General features: G+C 40.0%; 1 protein-coding gene across 4 annotated transcripts in view; it reads left to right on the top strand.

Annotated features, from left to right (window-relative positions):
• The window catches only part of PAIP1 (poly(A) binding protein interacting protein 1), a 28,103-nt gene extending 10,237 nt beyond the window's left edge, over positions 1-17,866 (top strand). For 3 of the 4 annotated variants that reach the window (XM_053914727.2, XM_053914721.2, XM_053914715.2), the window contains exons 4-11: positions 2,962-3,074; positions 6,427-6,538; positions 7,899-8,024; positions 9,565-9,671; positions 10,138-10,255; positions 10,997-11,051; positions 14,710-14,803; positions 16,686-17,866. In XM_053914727.2, coding sequence (XP_053770702.1) covers positions 2,962-3,074; positions 6,427-6,538; positions 7,899-8,024; positions 9,565-9,671; positions 10,138-10,255; positions 10,997-11,051; positions 14,710-14,803; positions 16,686-16,779 — 819 coding nt within the window. In that variant the 3' untranslated portion in view covers positions 16,780-17,866. The remainder of the gene's footprint in view (positions 1-2,961; positions 3,075-6,426; positions 6,539-7,898; positions 8,025-9,564; positions 9,672-10,137; positions 10,256-10,996; positions 11,052-14,709; positions 14,804-16,685) is intronic. The other variant, XM_053914716.2, reaches the window with a different exon arrangement.
• Positions 17,867-19,295: the final 1,429 nt, after the last annotated feature.

Genomic DNA, 19,295 nt, shown 5'->3' with positions numbered 1-19,295 from the left:
CACCCTTTTCATCTCCTGGCGCACATGGACTGATCACGGAAGTTCTGCGGCACACGAAAAAATACATGTTTTGTCAATGTGACGAAAAAACAGGTGTGACTTTGAATCATTCACACCAGACGGCTGTTGTTGTGTTGGCTGTTGTCATTTTTTTGACAGTCTAAGGGAAAAGAGGTCATTGCCTCTGACTAAATAGTGAGGTATTGCATGTGTTAAAATTGCTCGTGCCACGCTGGTTGAACATCGTCCTAGCCAGCTCTTCAGGTGTCCGGAAATGCCTGGGATTTTAGGAACATAGAGCCGCTCTGTTTGTCCTGATACCTACTGTCGGCCTCTAAGTGGATTGAAAAGAATGTGAGGTAAGAAACTGGAAGGCTTACGCTTACCTAAACTTCTCCTGGCTTCTCTTCTGTCGAGTTTCAGCTGCTCAGCGGGCCGCCTGGTCACAGGTCTTCAGGGCTGGCGGGAGGGCTGTGAACTGGCAAGCGCAGCAGCCGCGCTGGCCTCAGAGCCAGTTCCTCAGGCATGGCCTCAGTGTTAGGTTTGAACATTCTGTCGTCAGCGATGCCCAGATTTACCAACGGCTCTTCGATTTTTTTCCGTTTTTGAAAGATTTTATTATTTATCTTTAGAGAGCCTAGAAGGGGGAAAGACGGAAAGGCAGAGAAGCATCAGTGTGTGAGAGAAACATCAATGGGTTGCTTCTCAGCCTGCAACCCAGGCATGTGCCCTGACGGGGAATTGACCCGGCAACCTTCTGGCTCCCAGGCCGGTGCTCAGTCCACTGAACCCCACCAGCCAGGGCCCAACAGTTCTTAAGTTTCATTGAGGGAATTAACTCACAGCAACTAACAAAGGAAGACCTATTGGGGGGGGACAAAAAAAAGAAAATGATGTTAAATATCCATGTTCAACCTTGATACCTCCCCAAATACTACTGAAATGGCAATATGGGATTTTTGAAGGCCAAAAGCCCATAAGGACTGGAATGGGGAAAGGAGATAGAAATCCCAGTTTGGAGACTGGAAAGCAGGAGGGGTGAGTGGTAATGGACTTGGCAGATCTAAATAAGTTGAATTCCAAACCAGTGAGGATAGCTGAGAATCTCCCTGATTTATGATGCAGAATTTCAAAAAGACTAGGATAAGGAATGAGGCAAAAAGATTGCAAGAAAATCTAAAAAAAATTAGACCCTCTAAATATGTTTGCACCAAGTAGCCAGTTTGAAGTTTTATTGTAACTGTTCTTGAAGTTATGAAGAAGGCACTCCAGCAAAACAAAGGAATTAAGCCAAGGACGAAGACATGGGGACTAGGAATCGGGGAGTTTTATGGAAGTGTGTGTCATCCAGGTGATGGTGACAGGCGGTCCCAAGAGAGTGGCAGTGAGCACAGCTGTCTGGGGGGCCCGCCTCACTGGGACAGGGCAGATGCTCCAGGAAGATTCCCTGGTGAGGTGAGCACAGGGTTAAGAAATTTACAGACTAGTGAGTTTAAAAATAAATCAGTGAGAAGTGTATAAAAAACAAAGTACTAGGGAAAAAGGGTGTTTCTAGGGAAAACCATTGCACACGAAAGCTATCAATGGAAACACAAAACTAGTAAGTAAAACCACAATGTTATCATATTGGTAGCTGCAAGGATTGGAAAATAGTGGAGTGGCATGAGGTTAAGCAGGGTGAAAACTAAAAGCTCATCTTCCATGGTGGGAAACTAGTAAGAAGTAGTGTCTCAACTGAAAGATCACGGTTCGCGCAGGGGTTAAAACCTTTGGCCTGCGAGAATTGAAGGTGGCTGTCCGTGGGAGTCAAAGCAAGGTGTAGTCGGGGAGCAGGAACCTGCAACAACAAACCTTGTAGAACTTCTTGACTTTACGTCGGGTGTGATGATTTTTAAAGTAAACCAGAAACAGGCAGTGCCAATAATAGTATAATTTTTAATTTCAAGTCTTATGTGGTATCAGATAGATATTCATGATGTCAGGGGAAGCCAGTCTTTCTTGGGAAATAGTAGGGTCCCGGACAAGCGAGGCTATAGTTAGAAGTGAAATGATCTAATAAATGTAAAGTACTTGGGCCAGTGATGCTGAACACTCGACACGTAGTTGAGTCATCTACTCCCTGCGTGACATTACGCTTCTGCCCATTTTATATGTATCTTGCAGTGAAGTTAGGTGACTTTATTCTAAAGTTACAGAGCTAGCGTCTAACCAGCGTGGGCCTGGAAGGGCGTCAGGCCACTTGTTAGATCTAGACTCTGCTTAACTACCTTTGTGGCCTTGGCCACGCCCCTTACCTTCATAGTGTGTGTTGTCTTTGCCGGACATTTAGTAGTGAAAGCTGTTCTTTGCTATTTAAAAACTACAATGAAAGTTAAACTTCTTGAGTACTACCTTGGCAATATCATACAGTCTTTGATTTATAGTGTTTTCTCACTGTCTTATTTTTTTCGAATGGCTTAAATTTGTTTTAGTTTTCTCTACCCCAAGATTTTTGGAGCATTCTTTAAGTATTACTCTCTCACATCAGGTACCATTAATCACCCCTTTAGGAATCAAGAAACCAAAACTCAGGGAGGTTTAGTGAAGCCCAATCACAAAGCACGGGCCTGGGGATCTCTTTCTGGATGACCAGATGCCAGAGTCGGTGCCCGCCGTTACTGGGGAACATCACAGATCAGTAGTTTGGCAGATACTTTGATTCATAATTGGCACTATGCAGCTGGGAACATGTACATATTTTGTGTAAAAATGGGTTAGAATAAAGAGAAAAGTGTCTATTTAAAGTTTTCTGGTAACTTTAGGTAAATGATGGGGAGAACTTACCTTAAACCTTTTTCTTTGTACTTGTTCTGGTTCTTGGTATAAGGTTGGGGCAGTAGAAATGGTTTTTTCCTCTGAAATGTTGCTGTTTGCATTTATGACAACGTGTCCGTATCATACAAAACTTTTTCTTTTTGAAAGGCTACGTCTATTCCAAATTTCTCCTACATGGGAGCTCGCCTGTGCAATTACCTGTCCCATCATCTGACAATTAGCTCACAGAGTGGCAACTTCCGCCAATTGCTGCTTCGAAGGTCAGTGTGAATATGTGAAATTAAAGGAGAACTACTTTTAAGGGAGCTAGAATTTGACAATTCCTTTTTTCCAAAGACTACGGATTAGAAGGTTGCGGGGGAGAAGGGAACAGACCGCTTGCCTGTGTAGTGTTAAAAGTTCATAGTTGTATGTCTGTATCAGTCTTTTTCTGTAGTGGTCTCTGCCTTTGGTGGTGTGCTTAGAAAAGCCTTTCCTTTCCCAAGTTCTTAAAAAGGATCACGTATGTATTTCTTTGTACTTTTATACTTTGGGTTTGAGCAAGGATCTGATTTATTTATTGCCATGTGTGGCCAGTTTTTCCCATACCACATTTTTGAATGATCCATTTCCCTATTGATGTGAACTGCTTGCTGCCTTTATCATTCTGTATCCTTCTATTGGGGTTTTGATGCTGGACTTCCATTATTTTCCACTCATCACTTGTTTTATTACCATACTGTTTAAAAGTACATTCGTTGTTTTCTCTTTTTAAGATTTTAATTATTTTTAGAGAGAGGGAAAGGGAGGAAGAAAGGGAGAGAAACATCAATGTGTGGTTGCTTCTCACACGCCCCCTACTGGGGACCTGGCCTGCAATCCAGGTATGTGCCCTCACTGGGAATTGAACTGGCAACCCTTTGGTTTGCAGTCCAGCGTTCAATCCTCTGAATCACACCAGCCAGGGTAAAAAGTACATTGGTTTTATAAAGGTACTTTTAATGGTTGCAAATATTCCATTGTGTGATTAAGCTGCACTGGAACAGAATAAAGATTCCAGAAGTCACTTCAGAGACACTTGAACATCAAGCTTTAGATGAAGGTTGTACATCAGACACACAGGTACGAGATAAACTGTGCAGCTGACACAGCTGGCTGGCTACTAATTTGGGGGAAAAGCAAAGTGAAGATGGGCTCCTGTCTCTTCACACCAAAATATATTTCAGACATATGAAAGATTTGAGTAGAAGTGAAACAGTAAATAGTAGGAGGAGAATTGGCAAACAGAAATCTTAGATTGGTAAAGCCCTTTTAAGTAAGATATGATACCCACAGGCCTTAAAGCAAAGTTGAAACTTTTTTTACACATAGGGTATAATATCTTGGGTCATAAATTTATATGAACTAACATAAAAATAGGAAAATATATAACACATGGTAATGAGCTCATTTATTTAATATGAAAAGAGAGGCCTCTTAGGAATGAGTAAGAAAAAGACCAGTATTTTAATAGAAATATTTGGAGTGGCTCTGAATAGGTACAGTTTGGAAAAATATAAATGACAAAGTTTAAAAAGATAACTAACCTTCCCTATAATCAAAGAACCACAAATTAAAGCTTCTGGAAAGATGTGAGAGTGGGCACTTCTGGGGGCAGGATGGCAGAAAGGCGCGAGTACCTCTCAGGGGTGCTCACCCCACTGTGCCCTGAAATGGGGCTGAGCCCCTACCCCCACTCAGGGAAATTCTCATGTAGTGGACTGAGCTGGAGCCTCGGCTTGGTTTTCAGAGCTTTCTGAGTGAGTCTCCTGTGTACCCCTGGTTGAGAACCCCTCTTCCGACTCTTTTCCTCTGTGCCCACGTGTGCTTCTATAGTGCTGATACTGTCAAAGATTTCACAGGAAAAATGCTAATCACATAACTAGAGAGAAGCAGGACATAATCTATTACCTAACTTAAAAATATACACACCCTTGAAAAAGACAGAGTTACTGAGTTATCTCTGAGTTGCAGTGACTTTGTCTTTATTTTTCTCTGCTTTAACCTGTCTGAAATAAGCATGCTTTTATCATTGAAACTCTATAGCTTAAAAGGGTTTAGGTTCTTTCCTTTCACCTAGATAATCAATAGTGTACACGAGTAGGAATTTGCTTTTGCACATACATTCACCTGTCTGAATGTAAAATAGTCACAGCATTCATAAAACAAAAGCTCATTTTATCAAAGATTTTACCTGCAAAGTCATAAAAGAAAGGACAGAAAAAGGAGAGCTGCCACAAGGTGCTTGGATAACTATTTGCATTATTTAACCACCCTTCCCATTGTTAAACGTAGTGTTCTATTTATAGACGTGCCGCCTTCTCTCCTGATGAGGAATTCCTGTGTAGGAGTAGGTAATGCATACCTTCTGTATCCGACTCACACACAAGGTGGTGCTCGTTTAACAGAACTCGGAGGCATTGGACCCAGCCACACAGGCACACAAGAAGCCGTCCTAGGGCGTATTTGTGGTCGATTCATTAACTGACCCAAGGAAAATTCATGATCAAGGAGCGACTTTGTTTTTTTCTTTTGACAAAAAATGGCATCCTAAACTGGTCCTTCATGAATGAAAGCCATTCTCCATAAGCTCCCCCTTGGTCTTTAAAAGAAGAACTGTCAAGATCAATTTTATAAAACATACAACTTTCCTACTTATCACCACCTTAATAAAGAAGATAAGAAAAAAACATTTAACACCAAAATGGTGAACAGTTTAAAAGTCCATTTAAAAAACTGGCATTAGCAGTAGCTGACACCAGTGTTCACTGACACAGGCACTGACAGGCCTGTTGTGATGATTTTATTTTTATTTATTTCATGCTTGCCCAAGAACATGCTCAGTGATTTTAGAGAGAGGGGAAAGGAGGGAGAGAAGCATGGACCAGCTGCCCTGACTGGGGACCGAACCTGCAACCTTTTCAGTCTATGGGTCGACACTCCGACCAGCTGAACCACACTGGTCAGGGATTGTTGTGATTTCAGAAATCTTGTAGGAACTATGTCCGGAAAGCTCTAGGAAGACAGTTTCTTTTTGTTATTATGTAAGGCAAATGGACCAAGTCAGGGGGAAATAAGTTATTTGACTCTTTCAGTCTCTATCAGAAATAGAGACCAAATTAATTGCTTTCTGTGTGTCTATTCAGTTGGGGGGGTTTTACCTTATTTCTCCTTCTCTGATTTATATAATGGAAATTACAAGGATAAAGGGCTTAATAAAGATCTGTTTCAAAGTTAATATATTCAGAAAGAGCAGACCATTTTTCAGAGACAGCTTGGTTTTGTAAAATCAGTGCCAGTACATATGAACCTCATAAAACTTACGTTATTTAAACTTATTACAGCTTGGTCTGATAGGTTTGTTCTCCACTATTCTTACAAGTTTCTTAAAACTAGGCGTCTTGGTATGGAAAAGATGACGCACAGTCTGGTGTCTGCCATAGACAGGCACATTTTTTGTTACAGGAATTCTGGGTGTTGGCACATTAACTTGGCTCTGTGTTGCTTGTGGACAACCAAACTGGCAGATGGTCATCTTGTTTGACCATTTACAAACAAAGCAGTGTGAGATTATAAAAGATTTATCTTTATTAGATGTCGGACTGAATATGAACTTAAAGATCAAGCCGCAAAGGGGGACGAAGCAACTCGAAAACGATTCCACGCGTTTGTGCTCTTTCTGGGAGAACTTTATCTTAACCTGGAGGTGAGGAGACATTTCCTTAAGTACTTTCGAGAACAGTGGGGTCTCGGGAAGGAATTTGTGTTTACACTGTACTTTCACAGCAGTAAGAGTGGCATGGGAGAGAAAGAAAATAATGTTTCAGTGCCCACTCGTGGTGGCGTCTGGACTCTTAAGGGGACGTTTGTTTTCCTGTTCGTGGGCGAGGTGTTGGGAAGTGGTGGTAAAGTCTTCATGTACTTGTGCAAAGCCATGGTGTTCGGTGCATGTTTAAGCTTTTGAATTGTAGACACTAATGCTTTTTTGAATTCTTGCATCAGGAACATTAGCACATAGTATGTTGACATTCAGATGGTGGCTGAAAAGCAGCTTGACCTACAGAACACGAGGCTTTGAGTAAGGAGGTAGAGGGAGGCTACAGTTTCTGGGTTTTTTCACCTAATTCACCAGATTAGTCCTTGGTCCTGTTACATATTAATCTTCCACATAAAATGCATTTGTACAAAGTGTACAGCTAAACTTGTTTGTAAGTTGGTGGTTTACTTGAGCATACGCTTGTTAATAGGAAACTTTAGTGTTGGATATTATTTTGTAATGGATTTGTGTGATTTGTATTTTGACTAGTCTCAGATACAGGTTTGTCTTCTTAAACCGTGAATTGAGGACTGAGTACCATAAACACCCTTGAAAAGATAGATGAATCAACTACCAAGTAAATGTGTCAGTGCATCTAAAGGTCTATGTCCAATCTAAGGCTTAATTCACTACCGCTTTTTATCACAAGGGGCTTAATTTTATAAAAGTTTCATGTCTTAATCTTTTTCAGTTTGTGACACAAGCCAGAATAAGGGCACCAATCTACAATGTGCCTTGAATGGGGAGCCACTTTAAGAATGCCGCTGGGTTCCCCGTTGGAAGTACTGGTGCTCTGTGTGGTGGGGGAGGGTTGTGGACAGGGGACAGATCGGGCAAGGCTCCGGAACCCAAAATTCTTCCAGCTGGAGAGCCAAGACATGTAAACCATTACCATGCAAAATCAGAGTATTTTAAACAGTTATAAAAAGCAGAGTAAAATTGTGTGTTCCCAAAAAAGGTGGTAGCTTAATAAACTGGAGGTGCTTCACGAAGCAGTAACATTCAAGGAGACTTACATTATCTGGACTGTATGTTATGTGTGATAAATGAAAAATTTTACCTATAGTTTACTAGTCTTGTTAGAAATGTAGTAACATGTCAGGTAAGTAATTTTTGTGAAGATATCAGTGTGTGTTCCTATGATGTTTGTATTGTTTTAACATAAAATACCAACACTTTGTCAGACCATTTACATATCTGTATTATATTTTGGCATACCTGCTTTTTTAATTTTCTTTTGTCCCCAAAGATCAAAGGAACAAATGGACAAGTTACAAGAGCAGATATTCTTCAGGTTGGTCTGCGGGAGCTGCTGAATGCCCTCTTTTGTAACCCTGTGGATGATAACTTAATTTGTGCGGTAAAATTACTGAAGGTAGGTTTTACTTTTCTTTCCTTAAAGTGTAATTGTTCTACTCCTTTCATGTGTAATTCAGAGAAAGCATTATTACTTTAAGGTAAATGTTGACATTTCACTTTCTTCTCCGATTTAATATTGGAAAAGCAGTGTACACTTACTTAACCTAAGAAGCGGATTTTAGAAGTGGAAAATGGAATTCCTGCACTCCACCTCTTCCTTTCCCGTGCTGTAGGTGCGCTCCAATGAGTACAGTGTACTGTGCTGGAACTTGTCTTCACCACCCACCGAAGGTCTTAGGTCTTTGTGTGGCGGCGATGTACTTCTTTCTGCACTAGCTTCCAGTATTCCAGTGTTTCCACGCACATGGTTTATCCATTCTGTCGTCTAGCCATTGGGTTGCTTTCAGTTCGGTTATTTCTCTGTAGCACTGTCGATAATCATGTGTTTACGTGCGGTTATTTATGAAGGTTAATTCCTGCATGTAGGTTTGGTGGACCAGAGAGTGTGTGTACCCTAATTTAATAAGTACAGATGCTCCTTGACTTGGGATGATGGGGGTTACATCCCACTAAGCCCATCGTAAGCTGAAAATACTGTGAGTTGAAAATGCATTTAATACACCTGACCTACCAACAGCAGAGCTTAACCAAGCCTACCCTAAATGTGCTCAGAACCCTTGCACTATGCCACATGGGTGGAATCATGGAACACACAGAAACACAGCAGGCTCCATCTCTCACCCCTGTGATTACGAACCTGCCCGGGAGATGTAGCTCTCAGTCACTGTCCAGCATCCTGAGAGAGGAGTGTACTGCCTATCGCCAGTCTGGGGAAAGACTGGAATTCAAAGCAGTTTCTACTGGATGCTTACTGTTTTTGAACCATTGCAGAGTTTTAAAAAATTATAAAAATTTTAAGTCTAAAATAAGTTGGGGACCTTTTGTAATGCCAAATTTCTCTTCCAAACACTCAACCGGAGGGTATGCCCACCAGCAGTGAGTGAGTACACCTCTTCCCAGCCACGGCCTTCGTGGTGGTGGGTGCGGTCAGTCCTGGGTTTGGTTTTGTCGTAGGCCATGAGTGAAAATGAAAACCTCATTTCAACTTGCGTTTTCCTGATCACTAGTGAAGTTAAGCACTTCTTCATGTTTATTACACATATTTTTAGTTTCTGTGTATTACTTGTTTATATCCTTAACTCATTTTTTTCCTGAAGTTTTTGTTTTAATTTAAAGCTTCAATATTTATTGCACTCTGCATGTATCAAAAAGTGACATACTGATTAAAATTTTATAGCCTATCTTGGTCACACAGGGTGTGTACCACATAGTCATTGACACACAAAACCTGTAATTAAAGTCTGCTGTAGTTCATTAGTTTCTCTCAGTCGAGAAAAGCATAGACAGTATTTAGGTACCTGAGTATTAGATGGTAGAGAACAAGCAATAGGGATTATTTAACTTGTTTAAGGAATGCTTGAAGTGCTACTAACATATTTTTATAATATCTGTAGTTTATTGAATTCTTTATTTTACTGAAACCTGCTTTTTTTCAGTTGACAGGGTCAGTTTTGGAAGATGCCTGGAAGGACAAAGGAAAGATTGATATGGAAGAAATTATTCAGAGGATTGAGAATGTTGTCCTGGATGCACATTGCAGCAGGTACGAGGAACAAGGGAGGCAGGTAGTACAATTCCGGTCCTTCCTTTGTCCTGGGGGTCGTTTTTTCAATCAGCTACACTTATCAGAACAATTGACATCTTACAGATTGATCTACAGAAATGTTTTCTTCAAAGGCTTAATATTTTAACTGTGGCTTCTGCCCACCTAGCCATTTTTCTTCAATAATTCAGTAAATATTTGGGTGACGAACTATTATAAGGAAGCATAGAAATGTTTGGAGGATGGCCACTGCCTTTAAGAACCGTATCGTTAGTTACATGGAACAAATTTCAAGTCTGTTTTTTAAAAAAGGTAAATTTGTGTCATTACGGGAAATGTCTAGAAAGTCAAAGCATTGACTGTCCATGTTAAATTGATGGAGTTGTTTTAGGGTCTGTGATGTTTTAGGGCCTAAGAACACCTATGGTGCGTATACTCTAACTCCTTTTCAACCTTTTATCTGCAGAGACGTAAAACAAATGCTTCTGAAGCTTGTAGAACTTCGGTCAAGTAACTGGGGTAGAGTCCATGTAACCTCAACATACAGAGAAGCAACACCTGAAAATGATCCTAACTATTTTATGGTATGCCCGTGTTTACTTGTTAAATTTTGCTTATTGCCTGAATTCAGATTTGGAAATTTCTAGATGGGTTACATAAAGTTGTTCCCAAAGTGTAATGCCTGATACCTTTTCATGGGTGTGGGGTCACATGGCAGCAAGCAGAGCAGGTAAATGGGAGAAACATGGAATCCACTCGTGACAGGGTGAACTATAAAGAGCCATCCAGTGGCAGGGGAAATCGGCAAGGCTTGGGCTTGGGCGAGTATAGGATTCCAGGAAACGGTTTTTCCAGGGAATTCATAACAAAGCCCTGCATCTCAGACTTTAGTTTGCGTGTTTTCATAAAGTAAATTAAGAAAATAAAAGTGGTTGCCAGGCGGGTGGTGCCCTGCAGCTCCCGACAAGACCAGCATGAAGCAGCTGTAGAGGAATCGCTCCCACAACCCCAGTCTTGGGAATTCTTAAAGAACAAAGTGGTGGGGAGCCGAATGTGAAACCACACGGCACAGCACAGCAGTTCACCGTGAGTGTGACGTGTCCGGCGCAGTGTTGGAACAAGAACTTGAGATAATAGAATAAAGTCTGAAAGCCATAGGCTTTCCCAGTGACATGATACGGCTACTGGGAAGTCAGTGGTCTTCTTCTTCGTGCATTGCAGTATCAGACACACCTGAGTGACACTGGCCAGGCTTCACTGATACTGTGCTTTAAAAAAACGGTTGTGAAATGATCACATACTCTTACTACTCTGCTTTATCCTAGAATGAACCAACATTTTATACACCTGATGGTGTTCCTTTCACTGCAGCTGATCCAGGTATGCTGTCTCAGTCATTTTCCCGTTTTTTTGGTAAGATGTTAAATTACAGAAAACCATACCTTCACCAGCACAGACCTAGCTGTTCGAAGAGTTCACATCATTTTAAAATACAGGGTAAAGGCTTGTCTGATGTAGAATGTTCTTTGTCGTGGCCACTTGGAACCGTTTCGAGTGGAACGTCTGGCTCAGTGCATAGTGTCTTGTCACTCTAACAATGAAGAATTAGAAGAATCCCTCAATTAAATGTGACCATTTTTATTTTGCATTTCCCCTAATATTTTGTTTTTATACTGTGAACTTTGGGGTGATTTAGAATGGAAGGGAAAGATGGTTCTAATTCACTACATAGTCAGCAATTTTATTAATATAGGTTAATACTTGCAGATACTAAGAATTATGGATTTCATTAATACTTGGTGGATCAAAGTTGACAAAACCTAAATCCCTGGATGCTTCCCCTTCCAGAAGAGGGCATTTGTAGAAGCACTGCTTTAATTGTGATAAATGGGACTGCAGTGTGAGCCAGAGAGAAGATTTTTTCCATTCGGTGCCAACTACAACCAGCTGATGGTCAGCATTTGCCCGTGTGTGTTCTCTCTGGATGGCAGACCCCGACTGCCTCTGCCTACAGCACAAGGAGGTAGAGAGGAGGACTGGTTACTTAGCTTTAAATTAAGAAACAGTAAAAAAATGCAAAAACCACAAAAAACTGACCTGTTGCCGCATAGTCAAGATTAAACCAAGCTCATTTTGCCATATTACTGTGTGCTTTGGGTCTTTTTAAAGAAATAAAACCCTACACACAGAACTAAACCATTTCCCTTCTCATTGATCGTTCACGCCCAAGTTCAGGCCTCCACTTCTCTCCCAAAGGTGACGACCATCCCTACTTTGTGTCATTGTGATGTCTTTTCACTTCATATGTGTCTGTAAACTACTGGATCGACACACACAGGAGTATTAACCCCAATAGTATCTTACTGGACACTGCCTTTTGCAACTTATTTTTATTCAGTATTATTTTTGTTATTTATCTGTGTCGATGGATATAGCTTCATTTCCTTTATTTTAAATGCCAAATACTACTCAGACTAAACCACAGTTTATAGATCCCCTGCTGTGGGTGGTCGGTGGTTCACACTTGTTCCTACAGACAGTGCTGCACAAACATCCTTAAGTCCTTGTGCACTTGCAGGAGTTTCTTTAGGGTGAGGAGATAGAATTGTCAGGTTATAGGTGGTTTGTGTCTTCCACTTCACCAAATGAAGACTGCTTTTCAGGCAGTAAACCAGTTAGTTTTTACAGCATGTGAGGGTTCCTGTCTCATCTTGCCAACACTTACTACCAGACCTAATTTTTGTCAGTCTGATTGTATGAAATTGTGAAATTTTATTTTCTTACTAATGATACTGAATTTTTTTTCATGTTTCCGTGGAACTTTTGATTTCTTCTTTTGAGAATTGCCTGTTTGTGTTCTCTGCCCGTATTTCCATTGGATCGTTTTCCTTGTTGATTTGTAATTCCTTGCATGGCCTAGACAGTAATCCATAGTCCTTTTCCCAACATGTGCCGTCTTCCCTTTTGTCTTAGCGTAAAGGAGCTTTGAGTTTCATGTAAACTAAATAGTCTTCTTTGTGCTCTGTGTGACTTAGTCTCCTTACTATCAAATTCCATTTTCTTCTATAAATCTTTTATTGTTTCACATTTAGGTCTTTAATCTGGCTAATTTTTATATGTGGGATGCAGTAGGAATTAAATGTTTTTTCCATAGTCTTCATGTCAACAGGTGTTGAATCATCCTTCCTCTTTTAGATAAAATGTTGCTGTGGTATACCGTGCAACCCCTCTGTAAACTGGCTTACTCCTCTGCCTACTTGTGGATCTTTCTTGTCTTTGTTTGTCTGAACACCAGTACCACATTCTTAATTATTCTGACCTTGCTTGTAAATCTTAGTCTGGTAAGACAAATTTTCCTTCTTCCCTCTGCTTCAGAATTACTTCATTCCCTTGTGGTTCTTTGTCATCTTTGTCTGATCCGTTTTCCTGCCATTTGTTCTGTCCACACTTTCGCTGTGACTGCTGTCGTGTTTAAGTGCCTTTTTTCTTCACCAGAACTTGTGGCTTGGATTGTAGGAGCATCTGTCCAGTGTGGGTTTTATAGTTTCTCCTGCTGGGAGCCACAGGTGTAAGAGGGGCTTGAAATAAGTTTTTATTTCCTTGTCATAGGGTTTTTTTAAACAGGTAGTAAAAATTTGAGATTTGAGGTGCAGGCTTATTGTCACAAATTCTCTGGGGAACCAGAGTACTTCTACCCTGACTCCAAACCCAGACAGACACAACCAGACTTCTTTGCCACTAAGATGTTTTACTTTTTTTACCCTGGTTCATCTTTTGCTAGAGATAATCAGCGCTTTCAATGCCCTGGGTTTGTACAGAGTGAGATGAGTGTGGGCGAGAATTCCATCTTCCTGTTTCAATGGGCCCAGGACCTTTCTTCTGGTTTAAAATCCAGGCTCCTTTGTTACCACCCGGTCCACCAGCCTCCCAGCTGCAGTAATTGTGTGTGGCTTTCAGTTCCCTTCTCATTTCTGTCGTCAGGAGACTTGATGTTTTTGTGACCTCATCTGTACATTTAAAAAGAATGTTTGTCTTATCTGATACCTCAACTGTTGGTTGCAGGTAGGCTTCATTGTTCAAATGGTCTCCAAATTGCCAAAATTGATTGTCAAAATGTTGCTAATCCTTTAAACTGGAATTAAAGTGTTACAGCAACTGACAGTCTTGGGAAAATATGGCCTTTACCCAGTCAAATGTAATTATATTATGCTCCTGAGGTAGCCATTGTTCACAAGGAACTAATTTTGAGGTAACAGTTTGAATGTACTCTGATCCATTTTATTATTTAGTGGCAAGGACAAGGACTCCATACAGACGTGCTAATCTTATAGGAGACTTAGTAACTGTGTCCAAGGCAGTTGGCAGATGGAGAGCCATACTGTCACTTGTATTGCCTAGGAAGAGTCCAACTGTACAGCTGAAACATTTATTAGGTAGCTACCTTCCAGCTGTCTCTAAGGACAGGGAAGAAAAGAAAAAATGCCCTGCGTGCGGAACCTTCGTTAAGGCGGCCTCCTCTGATTGAGGACCATGGGCGTTACCTGCCAGCCAGATAGATGGCTCACTTTACCTCCTTCGGGCGCAGTAACAGAGCTGGGAGTCAAGTTATTTGAATGAAGTCTCTCCTTGTAGAAGGAAAACAGGAGAATGAGGGGCACATGTTCTTCCCCAGCAAACTGTACAGCTAGTGTTTTGTCTGATGGAAAGAATCAGGAGAGAATGTAGATAGCATGCACATAGGCCAGGTAATGTACTCTGGTATATTCACAGTGGCTCTGACTTCCAACTTATATTTAGAGGAAAATATATATAATTAAGATTAATGAGCATGCAAAGGAGCAAAAGCAAGCCAGCTAGAATACCAGTTTTGTAAAAGCTATTAAGTACGTAATTAAGCTTACTTGATAGATTAACATAGCTTACTGGTATTTAAAATTTGGGTCTACTTTAATGTCATAGTACTAAAAATTAAGAGTAACCGCACATTTCATATGAATTTCTCAACATTTAAATTTTTCTTCTATTAATTTTTTTGTAGATTACCAAGAGAAATATCAAGAATTACTTGAAAGAGAAGACTTTTTTCCAGATTATGAAGAAAATGGAACAGATTTATCAGGGGCTAGTGATCCGTAAGTTCCCTTTAGCTACTAACTTTATTTGTGAAATTTCTGTGGCCACAGCTTATATATATAGTTTAACTAGAAAAAAGTAGATAAAAGAATGTGCATTTTGATTTGATGGTATTATAGTGGTATATATGTAGTACTTATTTACCGAAAATTTTCTGATAATCATATTGGAAACCACACAAACTATGATTTTAAAGTTTATGTATAGTTGAGGGGAAAAACTATTAAAATGTAGTATACTCAAGCATAATTAGTTTTTATAAAATTCTATTATCGTACCTAAGATTTTAAAATAAGTAGCTCTAATACTGTAAGATCTTGGGCAAGTTGCTCCATCTATAAAATAGGAAGAATAGTACCCTCCTTGAGTTTTTCTGAGAACTAGATGAGAACACAGTGCTCTGGCCCAGAGCAACGGGCTCTAATCTGAGCTGTTACAGGATGAATGAAGACTGCAGAAAGCAGATTACTACATAAAAATGTTTGGACTGCCCCGGCTTATGTAGTTTAGTGGATTGAGTGCTGGCCTACAAACCAACAGGTTGCTGGTTCAGTCCCAAATCAGGGCACAAGCCTGGGTTGTGGGCCAGGTCCCCAGTTGGAGGTGTGTGAGAAGCAATCACACATTGATGCTTCTCTCCCTTTCTCCCTCCCTAACCCTCTAAAAATAAATTATTTTTTAAAAACTTTAAAAATAAATAAATAAAAATCTTAAAATGTTTGGACTGACAGGAGATGCAAGTTATGGTCCTATTCTCATATTTCAGTTTCTTACCTGCCATTCTTGGTAACAAAGAAATTTTTGTTATGTTACTTACTTATCATTAGATTTAACTACATTTTGTTATAGAGGGATGAAAAGCTTGTGAGGATTAGTCCCAGCTCTGTTAACAGCTTACATGAATTTGGACAAGCTGCTTGGGCTCCCTTTTTCCTGAGTAGTGGGAGGAGTAAACTAAATCTGTGACTTCAGTTTTTCTTACATACCTTCTTTCATTGTGTGGGTTTTAAAAAATAGTGAACCACTTTTATTCTCTCTGCTAACTAGTGACATTTTAAATTATAAGTCAGTTTGTGGTCTTCTGATATATAGTGCCATACTTATAAACTAGTGTAATACTAAAACTACAGTCTTTAAGGACCTAGGCACAAGCACAGTTAGGGAAGTTCAAACCCTGCTGGGTGTACAAGTGGAAGTTCAAGTTGTTCTTGGCATTAAGATGATAGTACTACCTGCCTTTTTAAGATGGCCGTGGGAATTTCGTAAGGATGTGTATATATTAAGGCTTTTGTGGGCACTAAATTATGGAAAGCCTAGTTTTCCATCATTTTAAACTACTGAATAGTGGGAAAAAATCTGAAATACAATAGATGATCTCAGAAGTAGCTTCTTGCTATGACAGTCTGATTCCTTATGGATTATGACTCATGTTGTCATTGCAAAAACACCATTTCTGATGTTAAGTAGACATAAAGTAGTAATGCATCATTAGAGGGGGATGGTACATCTGAAATTATGTTCTAATTTTAGTGCAAGTTTTAATGAGCTAAATTTATGAAATTCATGTCAGTCTTGAGACCCCAAGTTTTTAAATACATAAAACCTTTAACTTTTAGATTAGGTTAAAGAATTTAACATATGTCTAAAAGCATAGCAGACTCTTCAGACAGAAGGAACTCAATCCAATGTAAAATTCAGCGCACCGTACCAAGCATTTGTTGTCTAAGGACTGACATTTAACGTAACTCTGAAGAGTGCTTGCATTGTTAAACTCAGTCTAGGAGAGTTATGCCAGGTACTTTTTGTCATGGCTTAGTATCTTAAGACGTTTTCTGCATTGAAAGACATTAAACTTATGAGCCGTCTTTGTTTTTTTCATAGATACTTGGATGATATTGATGATGAGATGGACCCAGAGATAGAAGAAGCTTATGAAAAGTTTTGTTTGGAATCAGAGTGTAAGCGAAAACAGTAAAGTTAAATTTCAGTGTATCAGTTTTATAAAGCAGTTTAGGTTAAGGTGATTTAGCAGAACACAGGACAGAAAGAAAATTGTGTCACTTATACCAAATTAAGGATGCTGAGTTACGTTACTAATGTATGCAACTTTAATTTTGTTTAACACTATCTGCCAAAATAAACTTTATTCCCTATAACTTAAAATGTGTATATATATAAAATAGTTTATTATGTACAGTTAATTCCACTGTTTTGGCTGCAATAAAATGGATTTTGAAATAAATAAAATGTTGAAAGTAAATTTTGCTAGCTGGTTAGAAGCTTATCCTTTAAATTCAGCTTTTCTTGAGGGGAAAAAAGTCTTAGTCTGGAAATACATGTTACTGCAAAAATGTAGCATCCTTCTTTTTGGTTAAGTATATAGCTTTCATTAGCTTTACATTTAGTGTCTCAGTGAACTGGGTTTCAAATATGAATCAATCATAAAAATCTCTGGCACTAAAGTCTTAGAATACATCACTAAGTGATTTACGTACCCAGATGTTATTTGATACCAAGGGCTTTTAAAATGTCATAAAAAAAGAGTTAGAACTCCCCACTAAACAACCAGGATTCTTCACTGAGGATTTATTGCAATTCTAAATTGTTCAATTTTTTCACCTAACTTCATTACTCAGAAGCCTAGGACATTATTCTTCTTTATTTATAAGGCTTTCTCGTTTTTATTTGGTAGCATGAGTTGCATTGACTTTTTTACTAGAGAATTTTGCTAGATCTTTGTCACTCAGTTTTCATCTCCTTTATAATTGATACACCTTGAGGATCACTTTTCTAATACTTTTGCTATAATGTGGTACCACCTTAGTCCTATTTTTACCTAATGTCAGAAATCTTTTTCCAACTAACTACAAGTAAAACTTATGTACAAAAGGATTGCTTGTAAATATGCATGTAAATAGTTCTGTTAATAACCCCACTGTTTTACATTTGGTACACCTGTGTCTGCTACTACAGTTGGCTTTCTCACTTTTCTGCTTGTTTGTTCAGTCTGGATTAAAAATTAGACTTTGAAAATAAAATTGAAATGGTTTTGTTTTCTCTAAGTTTTTGGAATGGTATCCTGGTTTTTAAAAGAATTTGTGTTGAACTTTTTTATATGACATTATAAAATTATGGTTTGAAATCAGAAACTATACTGGTATAGAAGACAGTCTATCCAGTGTCTCCTGAATAAAAATTCAGTTCAATAACTAGTTGGAAAAACTGGCAAACGTAAAATATTAAAACTTTCAGATTCTTCATTGTAAAAGAAGTATACAGGGTGGAGCAAAAGTAGGTTTACAGTTCATATGGAAAGACTATAACAATAAATAAGTAATAATACAAGAATGAACTGTTTTGTATACTCAGACTGTAAACCCACTTTTGCCCCAACGTGTATGTGCAGGTAGGGTTTTTGGAACTCGTGATGGTCAGAACTCCTTTTTTTTTTTTTTTTTTTTCCCCCCCCAAAGTGGCTCCTGTAACGTGGTGGCTGTTCCCTTAATCTGCAGCTCTGTAAAGAGGGTGCCCATCGTCTACCTGGGGACAGGACATGCAGCCAGGGGGGCCAAGTGTATGCTAACTGAATACTTTAAACTCGTAGCGTTTGCTCTATGAGGAACATCGTTTGTCCTTTGTCCACTGGCTGATCGTCACCCACCCCTGCTCCTAACAGCCTCCAGCATGGGTCAGTGTGTTTCGGTTACTGGTGCTGCTTAAAAAGCCACCCCAGCTTAGTCTTCCTACATGAGCATTTTATTATGCTCATGGATCCTGTGCCTCCTGTTCTACAATGTTTGAGGCCTCAGCTGGGAAAACTACGGACCAGGGTGTTGAGGTGGCTTGAACAGCTGAGGTGACTAGCAGACATCACTGGACGGAGGAGGGGTGCACATCCCAGAGGACGCAGAAAGAGCCTGCCTTCAGAAGCCGTGGGCAGCGTTACCTCCACTGTAGTCTCGGTCCAGTTGCTGAAGCCCTATCAAACGGGGCCATCGGGGAGTGTGTGGCCATGTTTGAAAACTGCAACGGTACATAATTAAAGGAAACTTTGGTCCTGCGCTACAACCGTTGCCCTTTAGGATGCCGTATCTTACAGAACTAGGAGTCAGGAAGTCTGATGTGCGGATTATTCATTAGTACAAGTCTGCAGAGAACAAGGACGCAAGGGAGCCGTGAGTGCCATTCCTGTGGCAGTGAAGTGCGACTCCCGGTCTGAACCCGGTGGTCATGTCATCGCCTCAGACCCTCTGTCTGTGTGTTCGCAATGCCCTTCGGCCAAAGACTACCAGGGACACACCTGACTCTGAACATGCTGGGGTTAGTGCTTGTAGTGAGGCAGAACACACACTATGGGAAACTGGGCTGTGTCAGAAACAACAAAGGAACAGGCTTTGGGCTTTGATGGGGTAATTTGGGAGAGAATCTAAGCAGGCGTGTCGCACTTTTGGAGTCTCTGGGCCACACGTCAAATACACAAAAACTGATGAG

Source organism: Desmodus rotundus, chromosome 1, assembly GCF_022682495.2.
Source record: "Desmodus rotundus isolate HL8 chromosome 1, HLdesRot8A.1, whole genome shotgun sequence".
Classification (NCBI taxonomy): Eukaryota; Metazoa; Chordata; class Mammalia; order Chiroptera; family Phyllostomidae; genus Desmodus; species Desmodus rotundus.
The sequence above is the reverse complement of the archived record's forward strand: the minus strand, read 5'-3'. Positions and strand labels throughout refer to the sequence as shown.